The 20,861-nt window shown below is 37.3% G+C and overlaps 3 protein-coding genes across 4 annotated transcripts in view; 2 read left to right on the top strand and 1 right to left on the bottom strand.

Annotated features, from left to right (window-relative positions):
• Positions 1 to 747: 747 nt before the first annotated feature.
• On the top strand, positions 748 to 6,559 carry ddx19b (DEAD-box helicase 19b). The gene is made up of 12 exons (XM_056734870.1): positions 748 to 977; positions 1,524 to 1,578; positions 1,685 to 1,732; positions 1,822 to 1,957; positions 2,064 to 2,156; positions 2,235 to 2,337; positions 2,440 to 2,554; positions 2,718 to 2,895; positions 4,224 to 4,461; positions 4,563 to 4,725; positions 4,817 to 5,008; positions 5,189 to 6,559. The coding sequence occupies exons 1-12, from the start codon at positions 921 to 923 to the stop codon at positions 5,248 to 5,250; spliced, it is 1,440 nt and encodes a 479-aa protein (XP_056590848.1). The 5' UTR covers positions 748 to 920; the 3' UTR covers positions 5,251 to 6,559.
• A 147-nt stretch (positions 6,560 to 6,706) lies between these two features.
• On the bottom strand, positions 6,707 to 19,340 carry pusl1 (pseudouridine synthase like 1). 2 transcript variants are annotated; one of them, XM_056734871.1, is made up of 8 exons: positions 18,954 to 19,340; positions 18,795 to 18,852; positions 17,695 to 17,882; positions 15,410 to 15,559; positions 14,137 to 14,307; positions 8,779 to 8,833; positions 8,436 to 8,598; positions 6,707 to 7,409 (listed from the first exon to the last, which is right to left on the bottom strand). In XM_056734871.1, exons 1-8 carry the CDS (start codon positions 19,022 to 19,024, stop codon positions 7,381 to 7,383), a joined length of 885 nt encoding a protein of 294 aa, XP_056590849.1. In that variant the 5' UTR covers positions 19,025 to 19,340; the 3' UTR covers positions 6,707 to 7,380. The 2 variants fall into 2 exon arrangements, with proteins under 2 accessions (XP_056590849.1, XP_056590850.1); XM_056734872.1 differs by lacking the exon at positions 15,410 to 15,559.
• Positions 19,341 to 19,898: 558 nt separating this feature from the next.
• Positions 19,899 to 20,861, top strand: part of acap3b (ArfGAP with coiled-coil, ankyrin repeat and PH domains 3b) — a 54,761-nt gene continuing 53,798 nt past the window's right edge. Inside the window, exon 1 of the mRNA XM_056734625.1 lies at positions 19,899 to 20,108. Within this exon, the coding sequence (XP_056590603.1) occupies positions 20,062 to 20,108 (47 nt within the window). The 5' untranslated portion in view covers positions 19,899 to 20,061. The remainder of the gene's footprint in view (positions 20,109 to 20,861) is intronic.

Genomic DNA, 20,861 nt, shown 5'->3' with positions numbered 1-20,861 from the left:
TGTGAAGTTACAGTAACAACCATAACAACCCCTCTAGTTTTTAATATATTGTTAATCTTTTTATTGTACTTGGTCAATTTTGATTCACAAATAATAATTTTGGGTATTGTCAAAAAAATTGTTTCATCGGACGTGCGAGCATCACAGTAAACTTCCGGTTTGTGTTTCGGAAGTGTCTAATTAATTTATGTCAATATTAAATTATAATGTTATTTTATTGTATACTAGTTGTAGTAAATAAACGATTTGTTCATTTTGTTGAATGTTCATTTTATGAAATAAACAATTTGTTGAATCGACCCTGTTGTTTGGTCGCATTTAAACAAACCGTATGGTACATTGACATCTAGCGGTTGAGCTTGGTATTGCAGTCTAAGTTAAAAATATTGGAGAGCCAAGTTTGGTCAAGTAACAGTTGTTCTCGGTTTATTTTTTATTGTTATCAGAAGGGTCACAAAAGTAACATTTAACGTGTGTTTATGTTGTCAAGATGAAACCGTCTTGTCCGTGATGGACATAAACAACAAAAAATCATTCAAAAGTCAATTATTTTGCTTATTTGTTACTTTTTGTCGTTGTTTTCTTCCTTGTATGATTATGCGTTTTGTGAAGTCTAACTCTCAACATTGTTCTCAATAGTTTCTGTATGTTATATGTTATTTGTTTATTGGCGAAAAAAAATCACAACCCCACTGCCGAACGCTTAATAGGAACTAAACTTATGTAAGAGTGTTTCCGCCCGGAGGTGTGAGTGTCGCACCCTTTAAGAAGCGAGGACAGCCGCACGCCATTGTATGAATTTGTTGTTTTCAAGTGTTTTACTTTTTGTTTTAGCAGAGATTTATATGTGGTTCGGTTTAACAGTCCACTGTTAAATTGTTGAGTCTCATTTTAAAAAGGTTTTATTTGCGATTAAGAATATGGCAACCGATTCGTGGGCCCAGGCTGTCGATGAACAAGAAGCCGCAGCTGAGTCGGTATGTTGTTTAGATATCTATGATTAATATGAACAAACAAATAAGTAACGTAAATGTGTCTTTTTGTATGTCAACATTTGGCAGAACAGAAATTAGCTAAGTGTTCAATTGTACAACTTAAATGCGATGTTTCAGAATAGTTATGTTGCTAATGTACAGTGGTTCTAACGTTAACTATTTAGAAAAAGGGCTCAATAACAGCTATTTAACAATCTTAAATCAAGCGGAAAAATATAAGATGTTTTGGAGTATTTTAAGAGTTTATAGTGACTCTTGTTTTTGAACACATCTCCATAACTTGCTTAATGTTTTATTTGAACTTTTTGGATTATTTTGCAGGATGTAGTTTCGTTTTCCTACAATGCTTGTACAAGAACTCATATTGCCTTTCAATCTTTAAATGCATATTTAAAATATAAATATATTTTTTATGTAAAAATACAAATGTATATCAAAATACATGAAAACCTTAATATAAATGCACTATAAATACTTCTTTTCATTGAGTCGAGTTATTATAGCACTTAATTTCATTTGACTTTACAGATAAGCAGTCTTCAAATAAATGAGAAAGAAGACGCACCGAAAGCAGAGGCAAATGGTGAGAATAAACTATTTGTATAATATACAAAGTAAAACTTATTTTGTACCATGCATTGCTGTTGGACAATTTATAGTGAATGTTTTTCAATTTGCTTAATAATAAGGGGCAAAGACTGCAGTAGAAGGAGAGAAGACTGAGGAGGAGGATAAAGGTGAGTTTTATGACATTTAACCATGGTTTATGTCACATTTGGAATCCATGTTCCTCCACCTGAAACTTGACAACTGATCTATGTTACAGACGACAAGGCGGCACAGTCTCTGCTGAATAAACTGATACGCAGTAATCTAGTGAACACAACCAATCAAGTGGAAGTTCTCCAAAGAGATCCCAGCTCTCCACTATATTCTGTCAAGTCTTTTGAAGAGCTCAGATTGTGAGTTTGACCGATATGAACGAAGACCAGAATGCAATATGCAGAAATTTATCTGTACAATTTTTACGGTGTTAAAATAAACTAATGCACTGTTCTTTTTATGCAGGAAACCTCAGCTACTACAGGGAGTTTATGCCATGGGTTTCAACAGGCCCTCCAAAATCCAAGAAACCGCATTGCCCATGATGTTAGCCGAACCGTGAGTTCACATGAACCTTTTCTTTGTTTAAATTCATTGTAATCAGAGCAGAGATGTTAAGGGAACACACTCTTTCAGTCCACAGAACCTCATCGCTCAGTCTCAGTCTGGCACAGGTAAAACTGCTGCTTTTGTGCTGGCCATGTTAAGTCACGTGGACCCTGAAAACAAATGGCCACAGGTATGGACCGTGCCATCGTCAGCATCTGAAGTTAAATTGCATTCATACCGCTAGTTCAGCTGTTTTGATGGTAACATCACTCTTGTGACTTGTTTTTGCCAGTGTATGTGCGTCTCGCCCACGTACGAGCTGGCCCTGCAGACGGGCAAGGTCATCGAGCAGATGGGGAAGTATTACCCTGAAGTCCAGTTAGTGTATGCTATCCGAGGAAACAAACGTAAGAGCTCTATTTTAGGATTTAAACTCCCTTTCCATCCAAGATTTGTTCTCCATTCTGTGAAGGTTAATAATGTTGAGCTGCACTGAATACTTTGGAAATTGTCAGTTGATCTGCTGCACCCATTCATGTTATTGGGTTGTGTATGTTTTGTGTGGTCTAGTGGAGCGAGGAACTAGGCTGAAGGAACAGATTGTGATTGGTACTCCTGGTACTGTTCTGGACTGGTGCCAAAAGCTCAAGTTCATCGACCCCAAGAAGATCAAGGTGTTTGTTCTGGATGAGGCTGATGTGATGATTGCCACCCAGGGCCATCAAGACCAGAGCATACGTATCCAGAGGTATTCAAGTTTGTTCACTACATTCACAAAATCTTTGCTTCAAGATTTCAAACATGATGCTCTTGAACACTCGCATCAAGAAATTTCCTTTTTATTTGTTAAAAACAAGGAAGATGTGTTTAAAAGCATTAATTGCAAAACATTTACAAATACACTATTCTGTTTTTTTTAACCAAAAAATTCTCATTACCGTAACCATTTAAAAACCTCAATTCCGTAGTGTGTTTTTCATAAAAAAAAGAGAAGCCATGATGCCATAGCAACTTTTTATTAATTATTACATCATTAATGGAGTTTATTTAAAAATGTTACATGTATAATTTTCTTTATATGGGAAAAACAACCTGTATCTGTAATGAGAATGGAAAAGCTAGGTACACAGTGTGACGACAATATAACGCTTTTAACTAAAACAAAACTATTCTGTCAAGGTAATGGTGGGTGTGTTCTGTAAACAAAATCAAACTCAATGTAAATATCTTTGTGCATGTGTAAACGGTCCTTAACAAATGATTACGGAGGATGAGAAACTCGGTCAATGACGCTTCTTTTTTTTCTAACCTTTTCATTATTTAATTGTAAATATTAATATTCTAAAAATGTTTGTCATGTTTTCTTGCATGTAGTAGAACATCCAACACATTTTCTCAGAATGCTTTAACCTGCTGTGTTTAAGTAACATGTAATGCACTTGGGACAAGTCACGGTAATGAGATTTTCAGCATATGTTAAAAAATTATGCTTGCTGCAAGGTAGAGAATTTTAATTAAAACTGCCATGAAGTTTCAGTGGTTTTGTGAGAATGACCCAAATGCGTTTCTATCAACACCTGTATGAGAGAGCGTATATACATTGTGTGTATGCATACGGGTCAAAGACATACATCTGCTAAAATCTAAGCCAGTCAGTGCTATCTAAGCCAGTGCTAGGGGAAGCAATGGATTACGATAAAAAAAGTGAGTATAATTATTCAAACACTTAGTCATACGTCGACAACCAAAAAAAACAGGCTGTCCGTTTCAAGGTACATCAACAAATATGAAAAAAGGCAAAGTGAACCTTTACCCTCACTAGGGGCATGATCACAGAGGACCTCAACAAGCTCACCCGTAGTGCTGTCGGCTTGCTGAAATTTGAACGTTTTCTTATTAAACATATCTTAACACTTGGTGAAAAATCCCCTTAGTACTATGTGTAAGTGACCTATCTGGCAGAAATTTTTGCGGAAGTATGTCATCGTCCCGTGTGCATATACCCCATTAAACTGTTTGTTCTGGTGCTTGATGAAATGCAACCTTATTGTAAAGTTGATTTCTTTTATTTTACAGGATGCTTCCTAAAACTTGCCAGATGCTGCTTTTCTCTGCCACTTTTGAAGACACCGTGTGGAACTTCGCCAAGAGAATCGTTCCCGACCCCAACATCATTAAACTGAAACGTGAGGAGGAGACTCTAGACACCATCAAGCAGTACTACGTTATCTGCAACTGCAAGGAAGAGAAGTTCCAGGCTTTGTGCAACATCTACGGAGCCATCACGATCGCACAGGCCATGATCTTCTGCCATGTAAGTTCAGATCGTCATTCTGCTGAATATCGAGAAGTAGTTTCAACAAAATGTTTTAAAGCGGATCTTCAGAGTGTCTGAACCATGTCTTGCCATCCCAGACCAGGAAAACTGCCGGTTGGTTGGCTGGAGAGCTTTCAAGAGAGGGCCACCAGGTGGCGCTGCTCAGTGGAGACATGCAGGTGGAACAGAGGGCAGCCGTCATCGATCGTTTCCGTGTCGGCAAGGAGAAAGTTCTTGTCACGACTAACGTTTGTGCTAGAGGTGAGTTCATTTTCTGCCGGTTTGCATTCTAAACCATCATGACTAGTTTAGATTTTGTGCAACATGTCTTCTGCTAATGTGTTTGGAACAGGAATTGACGTTGAGCAGGTGTCTGTGGTTATCAACTTCGATTTGCCGGTGGATAAGGATGGCAACCCTGACAACGAGACGTACCTGCACAGAATCGGGCGTACTGGGCGATTTGGCAAGAGGGGGTTGGCCATCAACATGGTGGACAGCAAGTTCAGCATGAACGTCCTCAACCGCATCCAAGAACACTTCAGTAAGTCCAACTCTTGTTTTTATCAACTTTATTAAAAGAACACTTTTTTTCTAGCTAATAAATTAATGTCTTGTATCAAGTGTGAATCACACATTAGACATCACTTATTACAAAAACTGCCCTGTAATCATTGGTTGTTTTATGGTCAATAAATGCACTAAATGATCTGTTTTATTGCAGATAAGAAAATTGAAAAGCTAGACACTGACGATTTGGACGAAATCGAGAAAATCGCCAACTGAGGATCTGTGTTGTGACCGGACTGCACACGCAGTTTTATTTAAGAGGCTGGGATGAGATCAATGCCAGAAAGGATGTTTACATGAGCTGTTTTATCTCAGATGGTGTTTTTATAGGTTTTCTCATTTTATCATTTCACTCTTTGTACTTCTTAATAAATTATGAATGTGTAGTCTTAACGTCACTTGTACGCTAATGTTATCGCAGCGGTCAAAGCGTGTTTTAAGCATGGGGAAGATGTCTTCAATATTACCAAATTCGTGCATCTTTTAAATTGACTACAGAAGTCAGTCTGCCTTCACACCAAGTGTGGGAAAAGTATGTTTTGACTGTTACTGATTTCTAAAATGGGGCTCCACACTAAGAACACGTGGCTATTGTGACGCATTAATTTATTTATTGCTTCTAAAGTGTCGATACTTCACACTTATCTTTAGTCCCGCGTGTTTGGGTCAAGTGTGTTAGCTATATGAAATCTGCTACGTTGGCTTTTGTCTAAGGCTCCAAGAACGGAATTGCAGGGTTTTATTTAATAATAAAAGGGAGTGCTGTAATTTTGTGTTATTTCACAAATTAGTTGAGCTCAATACTCAGTACCTCATTGTATGCTCATGCACAAGAGTTAGTTCTGAAGTTATTGGCTTAGAATCATTAAGTAGTTGCCAAAGCCATTACTGGAACAAAAAGAATCGTATAAAGGCCAAAGATTGATGCCTCCATTTGCTTTCACTAGTATTTAATTTGATTGAAATAACAAAAAGCTGTTTGTTGCATGTTAAAAAGTACAAAGAGTGAAATAACTATATTCAATAGATGCAGTTTAAAGAAGCAGCTATGTTATAGCATTCATTGTAAGAGTGCTCTGTAGTGGAAATATTATTTGTATTCTTGGTAACAGACTATTGGGATTGTATGTTACCAGGGTTAAAATGCATAAACGCAGCTGGATTTTTAATCGTGATGATGGGCTGTACCATTTCAATTTGCAGCCGCCTTAAATATGTAAAAGCCTGCGAATACATCCTTTAGTCTCATTTCAGGGTAGTCGTAGCAAATTATTATTTTATATTCGGAGACATTTTAATTTTATCACTTTGAACTCTGCTGCATTATATATGCATTACATGCAAATATGTAATTAATTAGAAGCAAGGCTAGGGTAAAACTATCCGCCGTGTCTTTTTTTTTTGACAAATACTGGATTGACTAAAGATATTATATCCTGATGCCTTGTTCATTTTTCTCAGTTTGGTTCAAGCTGTGAGCCATACTTGACATGTTAAATGATATTAAATGGAGGTTTTTATTTTTGTCTTTTTTGCAAACACAAAGGTTATTTAAATCAGTGGTTAACTAAAAGGCTTCTAGACCACAACACTTAATCTGATGTTGCACAATGAGATAAATAGAATAGAAAAGGACTTTTTATTTTGGATATAAAATACATTCCTGCAGTTAGTTCTAGACGAATATGTTTATCTGTGTTCTATTGAAACACCCATAATGCGCGAGGCCAATTTACTGACATCATTGAATCATGGGACTAGACATTATGATGTCGTGTTTACTTTGATGGAGATGGTTTGTTACTATATTCATTTATCCTCATTTAGTTTATTATGGAAAAATGCACTTGCATCTGTAATATGAATCAGCCTTTTGAATTATGAACATTTTTCCCCAAGTTAACCTCAATTGAATGTCAATGACTAAAAAAGTTTGTATCTCTTTAAATGCTATGAGTGTGTGTTTGGATTGGTACAGGAAATGAGATGCTTGCATTGGATCGTGATAAGTCTGTTTAACAAATTCAGCACCACTCAGGTCTGCTGGACATCTGGTGAAGTTCATGTCTGAATGATATTGTGTGGTAGAATAAAATTAACAATCTGACTATCTTTAAAAAAATTCTCACAATGAGTTCAGTTTTTTGAAGCACTAATATTACGTCAGACCTAATAATACGGTTTCAATTCTTACATTTAAATATTTATTATCCAATTAACCAAATGTTTTTTTTATAACAACGACAATGTTATTCAAGTGTAATTAAAAATGGCACTTTAATACATTTTCTAAAACACATTTACATCATATGTATGTATGGGTAATTTAACAGTTGTATTCTTACTTCATACATGTTCAGTGTAAGGCACAAGATCTGTGAGAAAAGGAAAACCGCATTTTAATGATGCATTAAAAATTGTGGAATACAGTGCACAATGCAATGTGTTCAGTTGTAAACTGCATATTTTATCCAATTATTAAATGCACACAAAAATTGCACGTATACAGCTGCAGAAAAATTAAGAGACCAATCCAGGTTATCACAAAAATCCTTTTTGAACTTTTCCTAAATTCAAGAAAAATGTTGTATTGCTTAAAGGGGTCTTATGGCAAGGTTATAGGTTGCCCATGCTTGTATTAGACATAAAAATTGCAAAAATTACAGTGTCGAAAACAAAATATTGTTTCTATCATTCTATCTAAAAGGAAATTGTCACCCTGACCTGCCTGAAATGCCTTGTGTAACCACACCCACACAAATCTACGTCAGTTGGTGGTATAATTTCACTAAGACCGCCCAAATGTATACACAAGTAAGGTGGGCGTACCTGTAAGTACAATTGCTTTTGAACTTGATGTTCCACATATGGTAAGAGGTGTTTCGTTTCCTTCACACTCTTAAAGTACTTGACCAATCACTACGCACTAGTTAACTGACCAATCATAGCACACCTCGCTTTTCAGCGCAATGAGCTTTGTAATAATCTGCACGTTTCAGATAGGCGGTGCAAAGAGGAGATACATTCATGCACGGTATGTGGACAATACAGCGTTTTGAACCTTAAATCATGTATACACATTGTATTACATCCAAATCAAGCGATAATATTCGTTTTAGCTGTGTCATGTGCCCCTTTTAATAATGAATCTGAATTTAGGAATATTTGAAGTCTGAAATAATAAATAGCATATTTTCACCTGTTTTTTATTTTCTGCAAATAAATACAAAAAATATATATTTTTATTTAAAATTTGGCAGAAACATTTTTAGTAAAATGATTAAAATCTGTCTTAAAAGAACCTGAAAATATTTTTGAAATGGTCTCTTAATTTTTTTCCACCGCTGTTTATGCTGCAGAAACATAAAATAGTATGCAATTACAAACACATCTGTTCTTACCTTCATCTCTGTACTCTATGTTTGTCAGAAACAAACCGTGGGCCGGAGCGATCAGATTATTTGGGAAGGCTAGAGAATCTTCTGTCTCTAGTAGTTCCTGAATCTGCCGTACTGCCAATCTACCCTGACCGACGGCAACCAGCGCCCCGGTCATCCTCCGCACCTGTAAGTTTAAAATGTCACTTTATATTATCTTTATTTATTAAATATATTTGTATTCATCTCAGACTTTGTGCAGTGAACAACAGAAATGTTGCAGAGTCACATATATAACACTAGGAGGCACACATCCCACAAAACAACATTACCAGCATGTTCAAAGAGGTGAAAAGCTTGTACTCACTTGTTTATATAAAAATGATCTACTTTTAAAAGTGAGCTCCCAAAACTGAATATCTCTGAAATGCAACACAAGAAACAGACACAAAACATATATATCAGTTTCAATAATGCAAAATTTGACAGACTAGCTTGACAGTAATGATTCTGACGCAACCAAACACGTCTCTACGGCCAACCGGAAGACCTGACCTTTTCCTCCCAACATATTATTTCTGCTTAGTAGACCCTATATTTCTGCCATTAAAACCAAATGTGACTGCTATTTTCCAAACTGTCTATACAAAGCAAACAGCTGGTTATGACATAGGAGCACAAGCCCTGGAGCGGTCAAGCTTGATAAAATCTCAAGCAGCGCTGACAATATTTACTGCCGGAGAGGTTTAATGTTTCATAAGGCACCGTGAAGACGACCCTTCTTTAAAATGAAAAAACATGGCACTGAATATATGATGAGATATCTTTGGATTTACTTCACAGAGAGAGAGGATTGATGTTGTGTGGCTCATGCTTTACCACGGCTTGAATTTGGAGTCTAATGTATAAACTTGCATTTCCGACAATAGCTTTATTGAATACCAGTGTACTGTACATTTATTCCCATTATTATTAATCATAATATTTTTAGCAAATGGTTTTGTCAAATTTGTGAATGATTATCAATGGACATTATGATAAAATGTATTAAATAGGAAATGAAATATGCATTTAGGAATTTATGAGCAGTGGCTATGTAGCCCATGCCATTTTATTAACTCTGGCGGTTCTTTAGTGTAAAATAATCTCTGATCTCATTTAATTTACTGAGCAAACATTTCATACCCAACTCATTGACTTTGTTCTAAACAGGTGCACCTGGATCAAAGCCATTGTCATCATTGCTTGTTTTCCATTCAGTTATTAATTCCTCATCTCCATATGACAATCATGGATGTCACGGAAGAACAGATGTATCGGACGACCACATGTAGGCATATTCATTACACTTTCCTATTCATGATATGTCTTATTCATCTACCTTCTGTTGTATTAAAGGTCTGTCTTTATATAAACATATTTTCCTCTTTTAGTTTGGATGTGTGTCAAAAGCACATGTTGTTGTAAAAACTACAGGTGGTACCATCACCAATAAAGTTTCTTAAAATACAAAAGGAAGTGTTTTAGTTTAGAAAGGTTTAATAAAGCAAGACAAAGGTGTGGGTGTCAAGAGAACTCATATTTATACTTCTAGCTGTGATCCTACTATTCTATTAATGGAGATATTTATACACAGCTGAGAATAAATGTTTAAAGTCCCTGTGAAATAAGGAATGAAATATCGCAGGATTATTGTAAACAGTTTATCAATGCTAGTCATTCTCCTTTTAAAATTCGTGTGCGCTCATAATCTTCAGTTAAAATCTGAAAATACACTTCCGTCCTGTAATGACTATCCACCTTAAATGATGTTTGTTCGACTGCTTTGGCGGAGCATCTGTTAACTCCTCCTCTTCACCTGTCAAGCCCGTTTTTTTGTTCTGCGTAGGACCTACGGCGTAGCCTCTACGCCCAAGCCTACGTGTCGGATTACATTTATACTTCTACGTCGTTGTCCACGTCGACAGGCAATGACCACTAGGCGTCAGTGTCCACGCGCATGTTACTTGTGTAACCGAGACAAGGGCCGAAGAAGAAGAAGCTCGTTTGAGAAGCATTTGCATTGATAGCGGCAAGTAAACAGTCACTTTTGTTGCAGATTTGAGATGTTTAATACAGAAGCACAAATATTTTACATAGATAATTCATTCGGAAATGTGTTTGAGTAGACATGACTCTATCGCAGAGTTTTTTTTATCTGAGGGAGAACAGACAATTTTTGCTTCAGTCTGTTAACAGTTCCATCTCAAAATGCAAAGGCTATTTTTACACATCCAATTAAATCGCAGAGAAAGTTGAAAATCACGCCCACTGTTTTCCTCATTCAAAATTCCATTTCACTTGGAAATGCGTCAGAATACGGAAGATCGCAACTTCCGGTTCACGAGGGACTTTAAAGGAACAGTTCATTGAAAAATTCTGTCATCATTTACAAACCCCCATGTCGTTCCAAGCCTGTATTTACAAAAAGGTTTGCTACATCATCTGCAAGCTGAATAATTAAGGTTTCTATTGATGTATGAGTTGTTAAGGAAATGACAATATATGGCGGAGATACAGACCTTTATAACTTTGGAATCTGAGAGTGCAAAAAAAGAAAATCGCCTTTAAAGTTGCCCACTAGAGGCACTGTAGCAGGCCATCCACTTACAAAAATAAAGTTTTGATATATTTAAGGTAGAAAATGTACAAAATATCTTCATGGGACATGCTCTTAATATTTTACTGATTTTTGAAATAAAAGAAAATTCTATCATTTTGATTTGATTTGATGTATTTTTGGCTTTTACTAAAAATGTTCCCGTGCTACTTAAGACTGGTTTTGTGATCCAGGGTCAAATATTTGTATGTGACAACAAAATACCTCCTTATGTGTTTTACAAAAGAAAGTAAGTTTGGAACATCATGAGGGACAGTCAACGGTGCATTATTTTTTCTGGATTCCTATTAAAGCAGATCAACTTTGACTTTTTAAACTTTATGCTTTATGTGCACAGCCGTTTGATTCTTAATTCTACTAAATAAGTGTGTGTCTGTGGAGATGATAAAAGCTGATGGTGGCCTGCAGTGAGTGTGAAAGAGAGCAGATGGTCTGTGTCCTCGCTGTGTTCTCTCTCCCAGCTGAGAGATGCACGTGAGACACCTAAAATGACCTGCCAAACACATCCCAGTGTGAGTTCATTTTAAACATGTGTGTCTAATGTGCAGAAGTACAGACAAAAAACATGTTATGGTTCAAGCAATGTTTTGTGTTAATTTTAATCTATATATTTTAATTTTCATATGGTATAAATATTTCACAACACCCCATTGAATGGTTTTATTAAAGGATACATCATACGAACACTTTCAACAAGTTGGCATGATTTATTAGGGTCTTCATGAAATGTCTGGAACATATTTTGTTTAAAAAGACTCAATGGCTTTGTAAACAAAACCCTTCTTGCCATGTCAAAAACAGCTCTGCTGTCAGCAACCCGTTTTAGTGCATGTCTCTTTAAAAGATAATGAGTAACAGCGCACAACACCCCCCTTCTGTCCGGCTTGTCAACACAACACACTGCCATGTGTACTTCTGCCATGGCAATCGTTTAGCTAAATTATATTTCCTGAATTCCACTGCGGTTAGTTTCGTCTTAAATGTCATTCGTCCGGAGACAAAAAAATCTGTCACAGCAAACAGTGCTCACGTTGTGCGTGTATGTTTGCCTAAAATCCACAGAATACGCACCTGAGATCTCAGCAGAATAATGTGAATTTAAGCGCTTGTCGTTGACAAGTTATAACGTTACACACACACAGTGAAAGCATAACTAGTAAGCTTGGAATGATTTTTCAGTCTAAGCACGAATGATTAGAGACGTTTAAAACAAAATTAACGTGCAGTGTTCGCCCCTGTTCATTAGCAAAACAAAAAGCTTGCCCCAGCTAAACATATTAACACACACATAATGTCTTAACATTCATACAGTTAAACTCCAAGTGTCCATCTGCACTTATATACAGTAAGTTTAACACTGCTTTGAATGTTCCATTTAGCCCGTGATTGACTTAGCTCCCTTCGCTATCATCGATCCCTCTTGAGGAACAACTTTGAAGTTAATCCTGCTTGTACTGTTCCAGGTTGAAAAAGCACTCCGGTTTGAAGTGAATCGGGCAAACAAGCAGGTTTTTACTTATGGTTTCTGATGGATTTCCACTAACAATAAAATAAATCCACTGCTGTCTCCTCCTAGGTTTGGACTCTGCGCAGCGACTACATTGCATGTTGTCCATGAACTTTAGCCATGGCGTCATGTACACCGCTGTCGCTTGTGAAAACCCCTGAAAGCTTGTGGTGGAGTGCGGTGGGTGGAACTGTGTAGAATAAGGGGCGGTAACATTATAATAAAATCCGCTTTGGACATCACAACCAGAGTGTAATCTGAATGGCTCGATTTCTCACATGCTTGCAGGGAAAGGCAAACCAAAACAAACCTATGGGGATCTTACTTTTCACGTTTTCTGGGTTGCTAGATGCACCGGGGCCCGATTATAGCACTTAAACAAAGAAAACGTGGGGTTTTCAAATATTATGTCTCCTTTAAATATTCTCCGATCAGAAACTGAATCCTTTTGGATCAGTCTAAAATAAGATTACTAACTTTAAGAGCATTGATCTGAGCTGACGGAATAGGATTCCTCTTCATTGCTCAAAAACAAATAAAGAGTTTGGTTTTAAAATGAAATAACTCTGTTTATTTGCTTTTTCTAAATCATGTTTTTATTATTTTATCATGTTTTTATTGTGTTAGATAGTTGTATTTTTTTGTTATTATTATTATGATTTATATTAATTGGAGTGCACAATATTTTTTTTTTAATAAAAACAGAGTCATCTCATTTTGCAACCAAACTCTTCAAATAAAAACAGCCATTCTTCACTACATGTGATACCATACACGGTGTAATTCAGCCAAATACAGCAAGATTGAGGAGCCGGCCAGCATAATGCTTCAGTAAAATATCTGTTGCCTAGCAACAGTCTCCTCGCACACACTTGCCTTTAAAACCCTAGATCTCGTCGGACAAAATACAAACCTCAAAACCTAGCCATCATCTTTGGATTCGTATATCTGTCTTTCATTACATGTGTGTGTTTAGAGTGATTGGCATTTTGTCTTTTTAATATTGTGTAGATATTTTAGCTTGTAGTTGATTACTAGAGGGGGATGAACATGAAGCTCAATATATTCAGTCATAATCACTCTTATAAAGTATTTACAGCAGTGTTTTAACTGTTGACCTCTAGCCTTGATGTATCTTTCTAGGAAATCAGAGGCTTATATATTTATGATTCGATGCCAGATGACTACAGCTACATTTGCACAAATAATCCCTCTGCACACGCTCTTGAATAAGAATTCAATGTCAAATTTTGAGATTAAGGGTATTAGCTAATTAATGCCTTGGCCTGGCTGAAAAAACAAATGCTGATTTTCCTTGTGTCAGTTCGTTGTGTCAAAACGTTGGTTTTTGTCTTCAAATATTTGGAATAAAAATGAGTGATAAAATGTATGTTATGGATATATATTCCATACCGTTTCAGCTCAGTGGAATAAGATAGTAAAGATGTGTCGTGGCAGACAATGAAGTCAACTTGTTATGTTCACATCGTAACACATCGCAAGTTTGAATATGCATAGGATGAATGAGATTTCACCTTCATTTACTGACAGAATCATACCTGTGAAAGTGTCTTTGACTGAAAGAGCATCCGGGTTCCAGCTGGGCCGACTCTAGGGTCTTCACTGGATTCTTGAAGGGGGTCTCTGAGTTCAGGGCACGGAAGGTGCTAAAGTTGTGGGTTCCTAAAAGCAGTCCAGCAGCTTCTTGCATTGCACTGATATTCAGGTTCCTGCAGGTTATAGAGGACACGAGTATAGTAGAAAGTGGTGACAGTTGCGGGGTGACTGCAATGAATTTAACATCTGTATATTGTTACTATAGAACGACTCATCCAACTCACGTTCCTCGTCTGCCCTTAACTACCGGTCTGTTTCATATGGCGTGAATACTTGTCTGTGTCTTGGTTTGTGATAAGTTGCCCATGCAACAATTTAAGTGTCGGAACAACAGATGCATTCTATCTAAAAGCAAATGCTCACCCAGACCAATCTGAAACGTCTCGTGTAACCACACCCCCACAGATTTACGTAAGTTTATGGTCTGATTTGACTAAGACCGCCCCAAATGTATACACAAGTAAGGTGGGCGTACCAGTACAATTGCTCTGGAACCTGATGTTCCAAATATGGTAAGAGGCGTTACATTTCCGTCACTCACTTGCAGTATTCGACCAATCACTACACACTTGTTAACTGGCCAATCATAGCACACCTTGCTTTTCAGAGCGATGAGGTTTGTAAAAAATCTGCGCGTTTCAGAGAGGCGGGGCAAAGAGGAGATACAAACCTTAAATCGTGTATATACATTGCGTGTAACGATAAAAAAACGATAAAATTTGTTTCAGCCGTGTCATGTGACCCCTTTAAAGGAATTTTAAAGGAATTAATTCAATTGATGTCTGTGGAATAGGAGTTCTTTTGAATGAGCTGGAAAACCATCATGAGTTTGTGTTGACGAGACTAAGACGAGTGTGGGTGTTGTTCTGCGTCACTATAAGCCTGCAGCTCATCTTGGCCTACTTTATCCTAAAAATAAAAAAATAGCACTACTGTTCAAGCATCACCCTTGAAGAAAAGTCTTGCGCTGCAGCGATCCATACATCGAAATCTTCGAAGAGATATCTGAGGCATTTACAGCCATCCTTCCCTCATTCTCTTGCCCTATATAACCCGAAATCATTTGCATAGTGAGGGTTTATAATTCATGTGCTGCTTTTTCCATTGTGAATCACAGTGTGTGTTTGTTTCTCTCAGAAAGGATTTAGCTTCTGTCATAAGCCGGCAGTGATGCGGTTTTACTTAGAAACACGTGCAGAAGGGAAAATGGCTCACGTGTCGTGTAGTGCCCAACATAAATCACTCTCCGTTACGGGCATCTCCGTGTAGTGCCTAAGACCGAAAGCGAATCGGTACACGTATGTTCTTGATACGGCGCGGTAGCGTGCATGGAAGTCGCTCTGTACTCGATAAGCCCGGGTGATTCTGTAAAAACAGAATAAAAAGATTTTGATTAGAATGTGGTTATGGAAAGGGTCAACAATGTTTGTCTTGTGAATACTCTCATTTTCTAAAAACAAAGCTTTCAGTTTATTTCAGAGTAACTGAGACGTTGAAGGAAATATCATGGCACTGGTTTTCACGTAAGATAAACAATAGTCACTCAGAGATTAAACACAGTCAGTCTTGTCTCATAACAAACTCAATTTTTTGCTCTTGAGTGGTCGCGGACTGCACACATTGTGACTTGGAAATATATTTAACTGTATCTCCAAAACCATAGGAAAAATCACTTTATAAATGTCTTTGTTCTGTTGAACACAAAATACCATAAGAATGTAGTAAAGCAAACAGTTCTGGGGCACTTTTGACATGGTACATTCCTGCTATGGTAGTCAATGGTGGCCATGAACTGTTACAAGCATTCTTCCAAATATCTTTCTCTGTGTTCATCAAACCAAAGACATTTATACAGATTTTGTACAAATGGAAGGGTGAGTAAATTATGACAGATTTTTTATTTTTGGGTGAACTATCTCATTAAACTAAAAACATAGCTTTAAACACCAATACGCTCTATCAACATCTATTCGTTGCTACACAGTCACTTTAAAGTCCCTGTGAACCTGAAGTTGCAAACGTTTTTACCGAATTTCCGAATGAAATCGAATTTGTAGTGAGAAAAATAGTGGACGTGGCTTCTGTCTTACTCTGCGATTTGATTGGATGTATGAAAACAGCCGTTGCATTTAGAAATGGAACTGGCAGTAGACTGAAAGTTGAAAGGTTAACGATTGCTTTTTAGGGCACACAAATTTTAAAAAGAGCATGACCCACATTGATAAACTATTTACAATAAACACTGCAAAAATTCATGAAAAAATTGCCATTGTAATTTTTTATTTCACTTGGACTTTAAGGGCGTTTGGAGGATAAAATGCTGCTGTAGTCAACATTCCCAGAACTAAATAAAGATGATAAAGTGCTTGGGCTTCCGAAGGAGTCCCTCAGTGGGTATTAAATTAATGATTTACCAGCGGCTCGTAATCGCTGCTAACGGGAACATGGAATACAACAAAAACAGATCTGACACGGGCACTGTGAACTTTTAGCATCGATCAAACCAGGGTGAGCAAACCAGGGTGTTTCAATGTGTTCTTTTTTGTTTCACAAATGACTGTAACTCTGTAAATCAGCAGAACCTGTCAATACCTGGAAAATGCAATATTTTACTTGATTCTTCTCTATTAGAATAAAGTCTAATGCATATTTAGTATATTTAGCTTTACATAAACATGCTCTGAAAGGTGGTAAAAATATTCATTTTTGGGACAAGAAAATTGATAAATGATTGGTAAAATACTGCAATTTTTTTTAAATATAGACTCTGTTCTTATCCAGACCGCTACAAGACAATGTTTCTATAATTTTCAAATAATGTGACAAGTCGAATGTAAAACAAAAGGACAGCCCTCATCAAAATAAACTGTGAATGTTTTAGTCACAAAGCTTTTGAGAATGATGAACATATTTGCAGACGCAGCATTTGTAAATGTTGAGTCTCAGTGAGCACAATCAGATCTGACACCTTGGGTTCCCCAATAATCCCTCTCTCTCGTGAGCACAACCGCTAAAATATTTATTAAACTGAGGAAATCCCACCAGCCAACTATTCAAGGTCATACAGTACAACTTCCAGCTGCAAGAAGCTATCCATTTCTTTTGTTTTAACGGCTTTGTAAGACAACACTTCTGCTTTAAATAAAACATTGTAACATTATTAATCTGTTATCAGACTCATCTGTAGAATATATAATAAAGACATTCATAATTTCATACATCTAAAAAGCGTATGGCATCAAAACACAGCAACAATTACTCGACCACTGGTGGGATTTTTGGGGTGGGATTTTTGTCTCGGTTTGATGTTTGCTGTGTATCTACCAATGGTAGATGGGAAGGTGTTAGACATTTTATTTGGTCCACTAGTGGCATATATTTAAAAAAATCACCTCTGATTTTCAGGGTCCTGCTTCTGTTTTCCACAATCATATATCAGCAAATGTCTGTAGCTATGATTTGCGACCAGCATTATGTGCGATTATGTAAATGACTCTCACCTTATAGGTTCTGGTTTTAAGTGAAAATTTAGGGCCTCGATCAAGTTTTGCTCCAGGAGAGGTGGTTTATCTCCTCTCCGCAGGATATCTACATGTGCAGAGTTACTAAGGGCGTGCACACCAGAGTCTGTTCTACTGGAGATGGCCACTAACACTTCATTAATCGGCTTAAGTTTTCGCACAGCATTCTGCATAAAAAAAGAGAAAACATTAGAAAATGGTAAAAGGGGTTTACGAACAGGTTAAGCAAGTTGTCAGAATTGTGGTGTAACTGCTAGTGTCCATGCTTATAGACAAGCAGGTTTGGTCTGTGTCATTTTTACCATTCTCTCTGTGCTGTTTTACACAATAAATGCTACTGGCATGAAAGTAAGATGCTTTGGATAAAGCGTCTGCCAAATGCATAAATGTAAGTGCAAATAAAAGTCAGGTTTCCAACTGTTCTGTTTGCAGCGTCTTTCACATAGCATTTTGCGGGACTTCTTTATTATTTATGGGATAGTGCAGTGCTGAAAGGAAACCGGACAGTTAAAGGGGGATCAGGACATGACTCGAACCAACGTCCCAACAGCACAAATGTCTGGAGGATGTGCGCAGACCACAGTGTTACTTTAAGGAATCATTCCTGCCTGAAGTATTTGGCCAATGCCACACAAAAGCAAGTATCTGTCTTGCCAACAGAAAAGCTTAAAATACAGAGATTTTACCACAGAATATTTATACTGCCATTCCAAAAAAGAAATAAGTATGGATCAGAAAACATATTGTTAAGTGGAAGATGACAGATGTCTTCAGACAAGAACCAGAGTCAGAGGATTTAAATTCAGGCTGGTGAAATTGAAAACGGGAGAAATAGCCACAAGTCAGGGTTAGATTTCAGTGTCTGTCTAATGACAGATATATTGTGCCAACCACTCTGCCAAAACAGACTCCCAATGGGCATTTCAAACACATTTTCTGAAAGAAAAACGTTATTCAAGTAATATTCACATCAAACATTAACTTCAGCTGAGTCACAGGGAAAAGAACTGTCTATAAAACCCCAACCATGTAACGTTAACATGCAGGCAACACATGTTTTGGGTGTTACACAGACTGACCTCCAAGTGATTCTGTACGCCCTCTACTGCTTGATGGGATGGTGCCTTCATTACACCACTGTAAAGAAAACGACACACATGTTGCTGATGTGTAACATCTGATGCGTTAACTATTTTAGCGAATGAAGTATGAATGAAGTGGTTGTCATGGACACAGACCTGTATTTGGTTCCTGCGTATTGAAAAAATATTAAATAGCGTGCAACAGATTGCGGCATCTTTCCCAGCATGTTCGGTTAATGTATCCCGCATAACTCCATAAATAACACAGCAGTATCTGTCACGTCTAACATAAACTCCCCGAATTACAACACTACACGCATGTGGGGGGCCGCAAAGGAAAACAAAGAAGCTGGGACTGCAGTTTAGAAGCCCAAGCGATGCCTGATGAAAAAGGACTGTTAAACTGTCAAGTTACAGAAACATCACAAAATAATCTAGTTTTGGATGGAATTTACTTGATCCAAAAAAATTATACCGACAACAAATTGGCTCGAATTGGCAGCATTTAATAGATAACTGTGGGAGAGCGGAAAGGCAGTTTGAAGGGACGACCAATAATGTTTAAATGATCCGCCTCAACAACCGCGGGAGAAAGGCTGACGTAGTGATGAGTGACAGATAGGGAGGAGCATGGCTGTTGAAAATCATATGAACATCTTACGACAAAACTGTATTGCTTAAAATGTGACTTTATGAATTATTACTGTAGTAATAATATTTTAAAGAGAGGTTATTGTAACATATTTAATAATGACACACCATGATATGACAAATTATGATTAAGATAAAATCGCCTTCCTAACATTTTTTCCACTAAATCAGAATTTAGTTTGTGAAGTTCAAATAAGGTTAATCATATGTCTTGTCAGCTCTACATTCAAATCTACGTTTAAATTGCATTTATTAGTTTTTATTGCTCCAGGCATTTATCAAAGCAAAACATCGGGAAATTGCGTTGCTAAACGAATAGCATCGATCAGAACAAGCATGACATTAAAAACACCAATACACAACATCTGGCGGACAACTATAGTAAAATGTGTGTTGCGTTTAGACAGACGCTCCCTTAGTCTCGAATATATATTTGACGACGCTCCCTTAGCTCGCGCGCTGAAACTGATCCACACATTGATCTGTAGCCGTGTGTCACAGTGTCACTGTTTTACAGAGGAACGACAGAGACGCTCACATTTAGTTTAGCCCCTCTACAGCCACCGGCAATGATATTCTACATTTTCAACTGAAACACGGACTAACTGCGACAATGACGGTGGATTTTGAGGAGTGTATTAAAGATTCACCCCGATTCAGGTAAGACCACAAACGCATGTTTCACAGCAGACGCCTGTTTGAATGTCATCTTTAGACATCTCTCTAAACAACACCATTGATTTTTTATAGCAACGTTATGTCAAAACACTGTTGACGATTCTCCCCTGCTGTGTTTTCACATGTCTCTGTCGTTTCATGGTCAGTTCAGGGTTATTTGAAAAAATATGACGTGATTGTTGTTGCTGTTTATGTTTAGCTGCCCTTTGATGGTTAAAACACGGCGAGTAATTATTAAAAACAGCCCGACTTCCGTTTTAACTATTAATCAGTAACGCTACATCCCCTAAACAATCGATACCGACACGTCGAACCTAGTGAGATGCCTAACGAGACATTTTAACGAGACAGCATTTTTCTTCATCTGTCGTCTTATAGTCGGTATCAGTGCTAGTGTTTTATCTGAACGGATCACTAGGTTTTGGACTCATGCGGTGTGGTCTTAAGGGACCAGTTGAATGAATGAGGTCTCGTTAAGCACACGGCACAGTTCCGTTGGTTTGTTGTGTAATGATTTATATAACGTTAGTGGATGTAACATTCACAGAAATGTGTAGTATTATTTCATACATCGTATGAAAGCCCGTGATGATGATGAGATGAATTCATGGAGGGGGCGTTGCTGCGCTTTAAATGCCAGCTATCATATGATCGCACACCATGCACATCATCTGGCCGTTTAAATGAACGAGTTTTGTTAAGGCCGGTTTGATAAGAACCCTGTTCGTGTGATAC

This window comes from Triplophysa dalaica, chromosome 21 (assembly GCF_015846415.1).
Source record: "Triplophysa dalaica isolate WHDGS20190420 chromosome 21, ASM1584641v1, whole genome shotgun sequence".
In the NCBI taxonomy this organism is placed as follows: Eukaryota; Metazoa; Chordata; class Actinopteri; order Cypriniformes; family Nemacheilidae; genus Triplophysa; species Triplophysa dalaica.
The sequence above is the reverse complement of the archived record's forward strand: the minus strand, read 5'-3'. Positions and strand labels throughout refer to the sequence as shown.

Coding starts and splice junctions, on each gene's coding strand:
- ddx19b (XM_056734870.1), top strand. CDS start 921: ATGGCAACCGATTCGTGGGCCCAGGCTGTCGATGAACAAGAAGCCGCA. Junction 978..1,523: donor AAGAAGCCGCAGCTGAGTCG/GTATGTTGTTTA, acceptor TTGACTTTACAG/ATAAGCAGTCTTCAAATAAA. Junction 1,733..1,821: donor GACTGAGGAGGAGGATAAAG/GTGAGTTTTATG, acceptor TCTATGTTACAG/ACGACAAGGCGGCACAGTCT.
- pusl1 (XM_056734871.1), bottom strand. CDS start 19,024: ATGCTGGGAAAGATGCCGCAATCTGTTGCACGCTATTTAATATTTTTT. Junction 8,834..14,136: donor AGTCAAAGACACTTTCACAG/GTATGATTCTGT, acceptor GTTGCATTTCAG/AGATATTCAGTTTTGGGAGC. Junction 7,410..8,435: donor CATAGAGTACAGAGATGAAG/GTAAGAACAGAT, acceptor CTTTTCTCACAG/ATCTTGTGCCTTACACTGAA.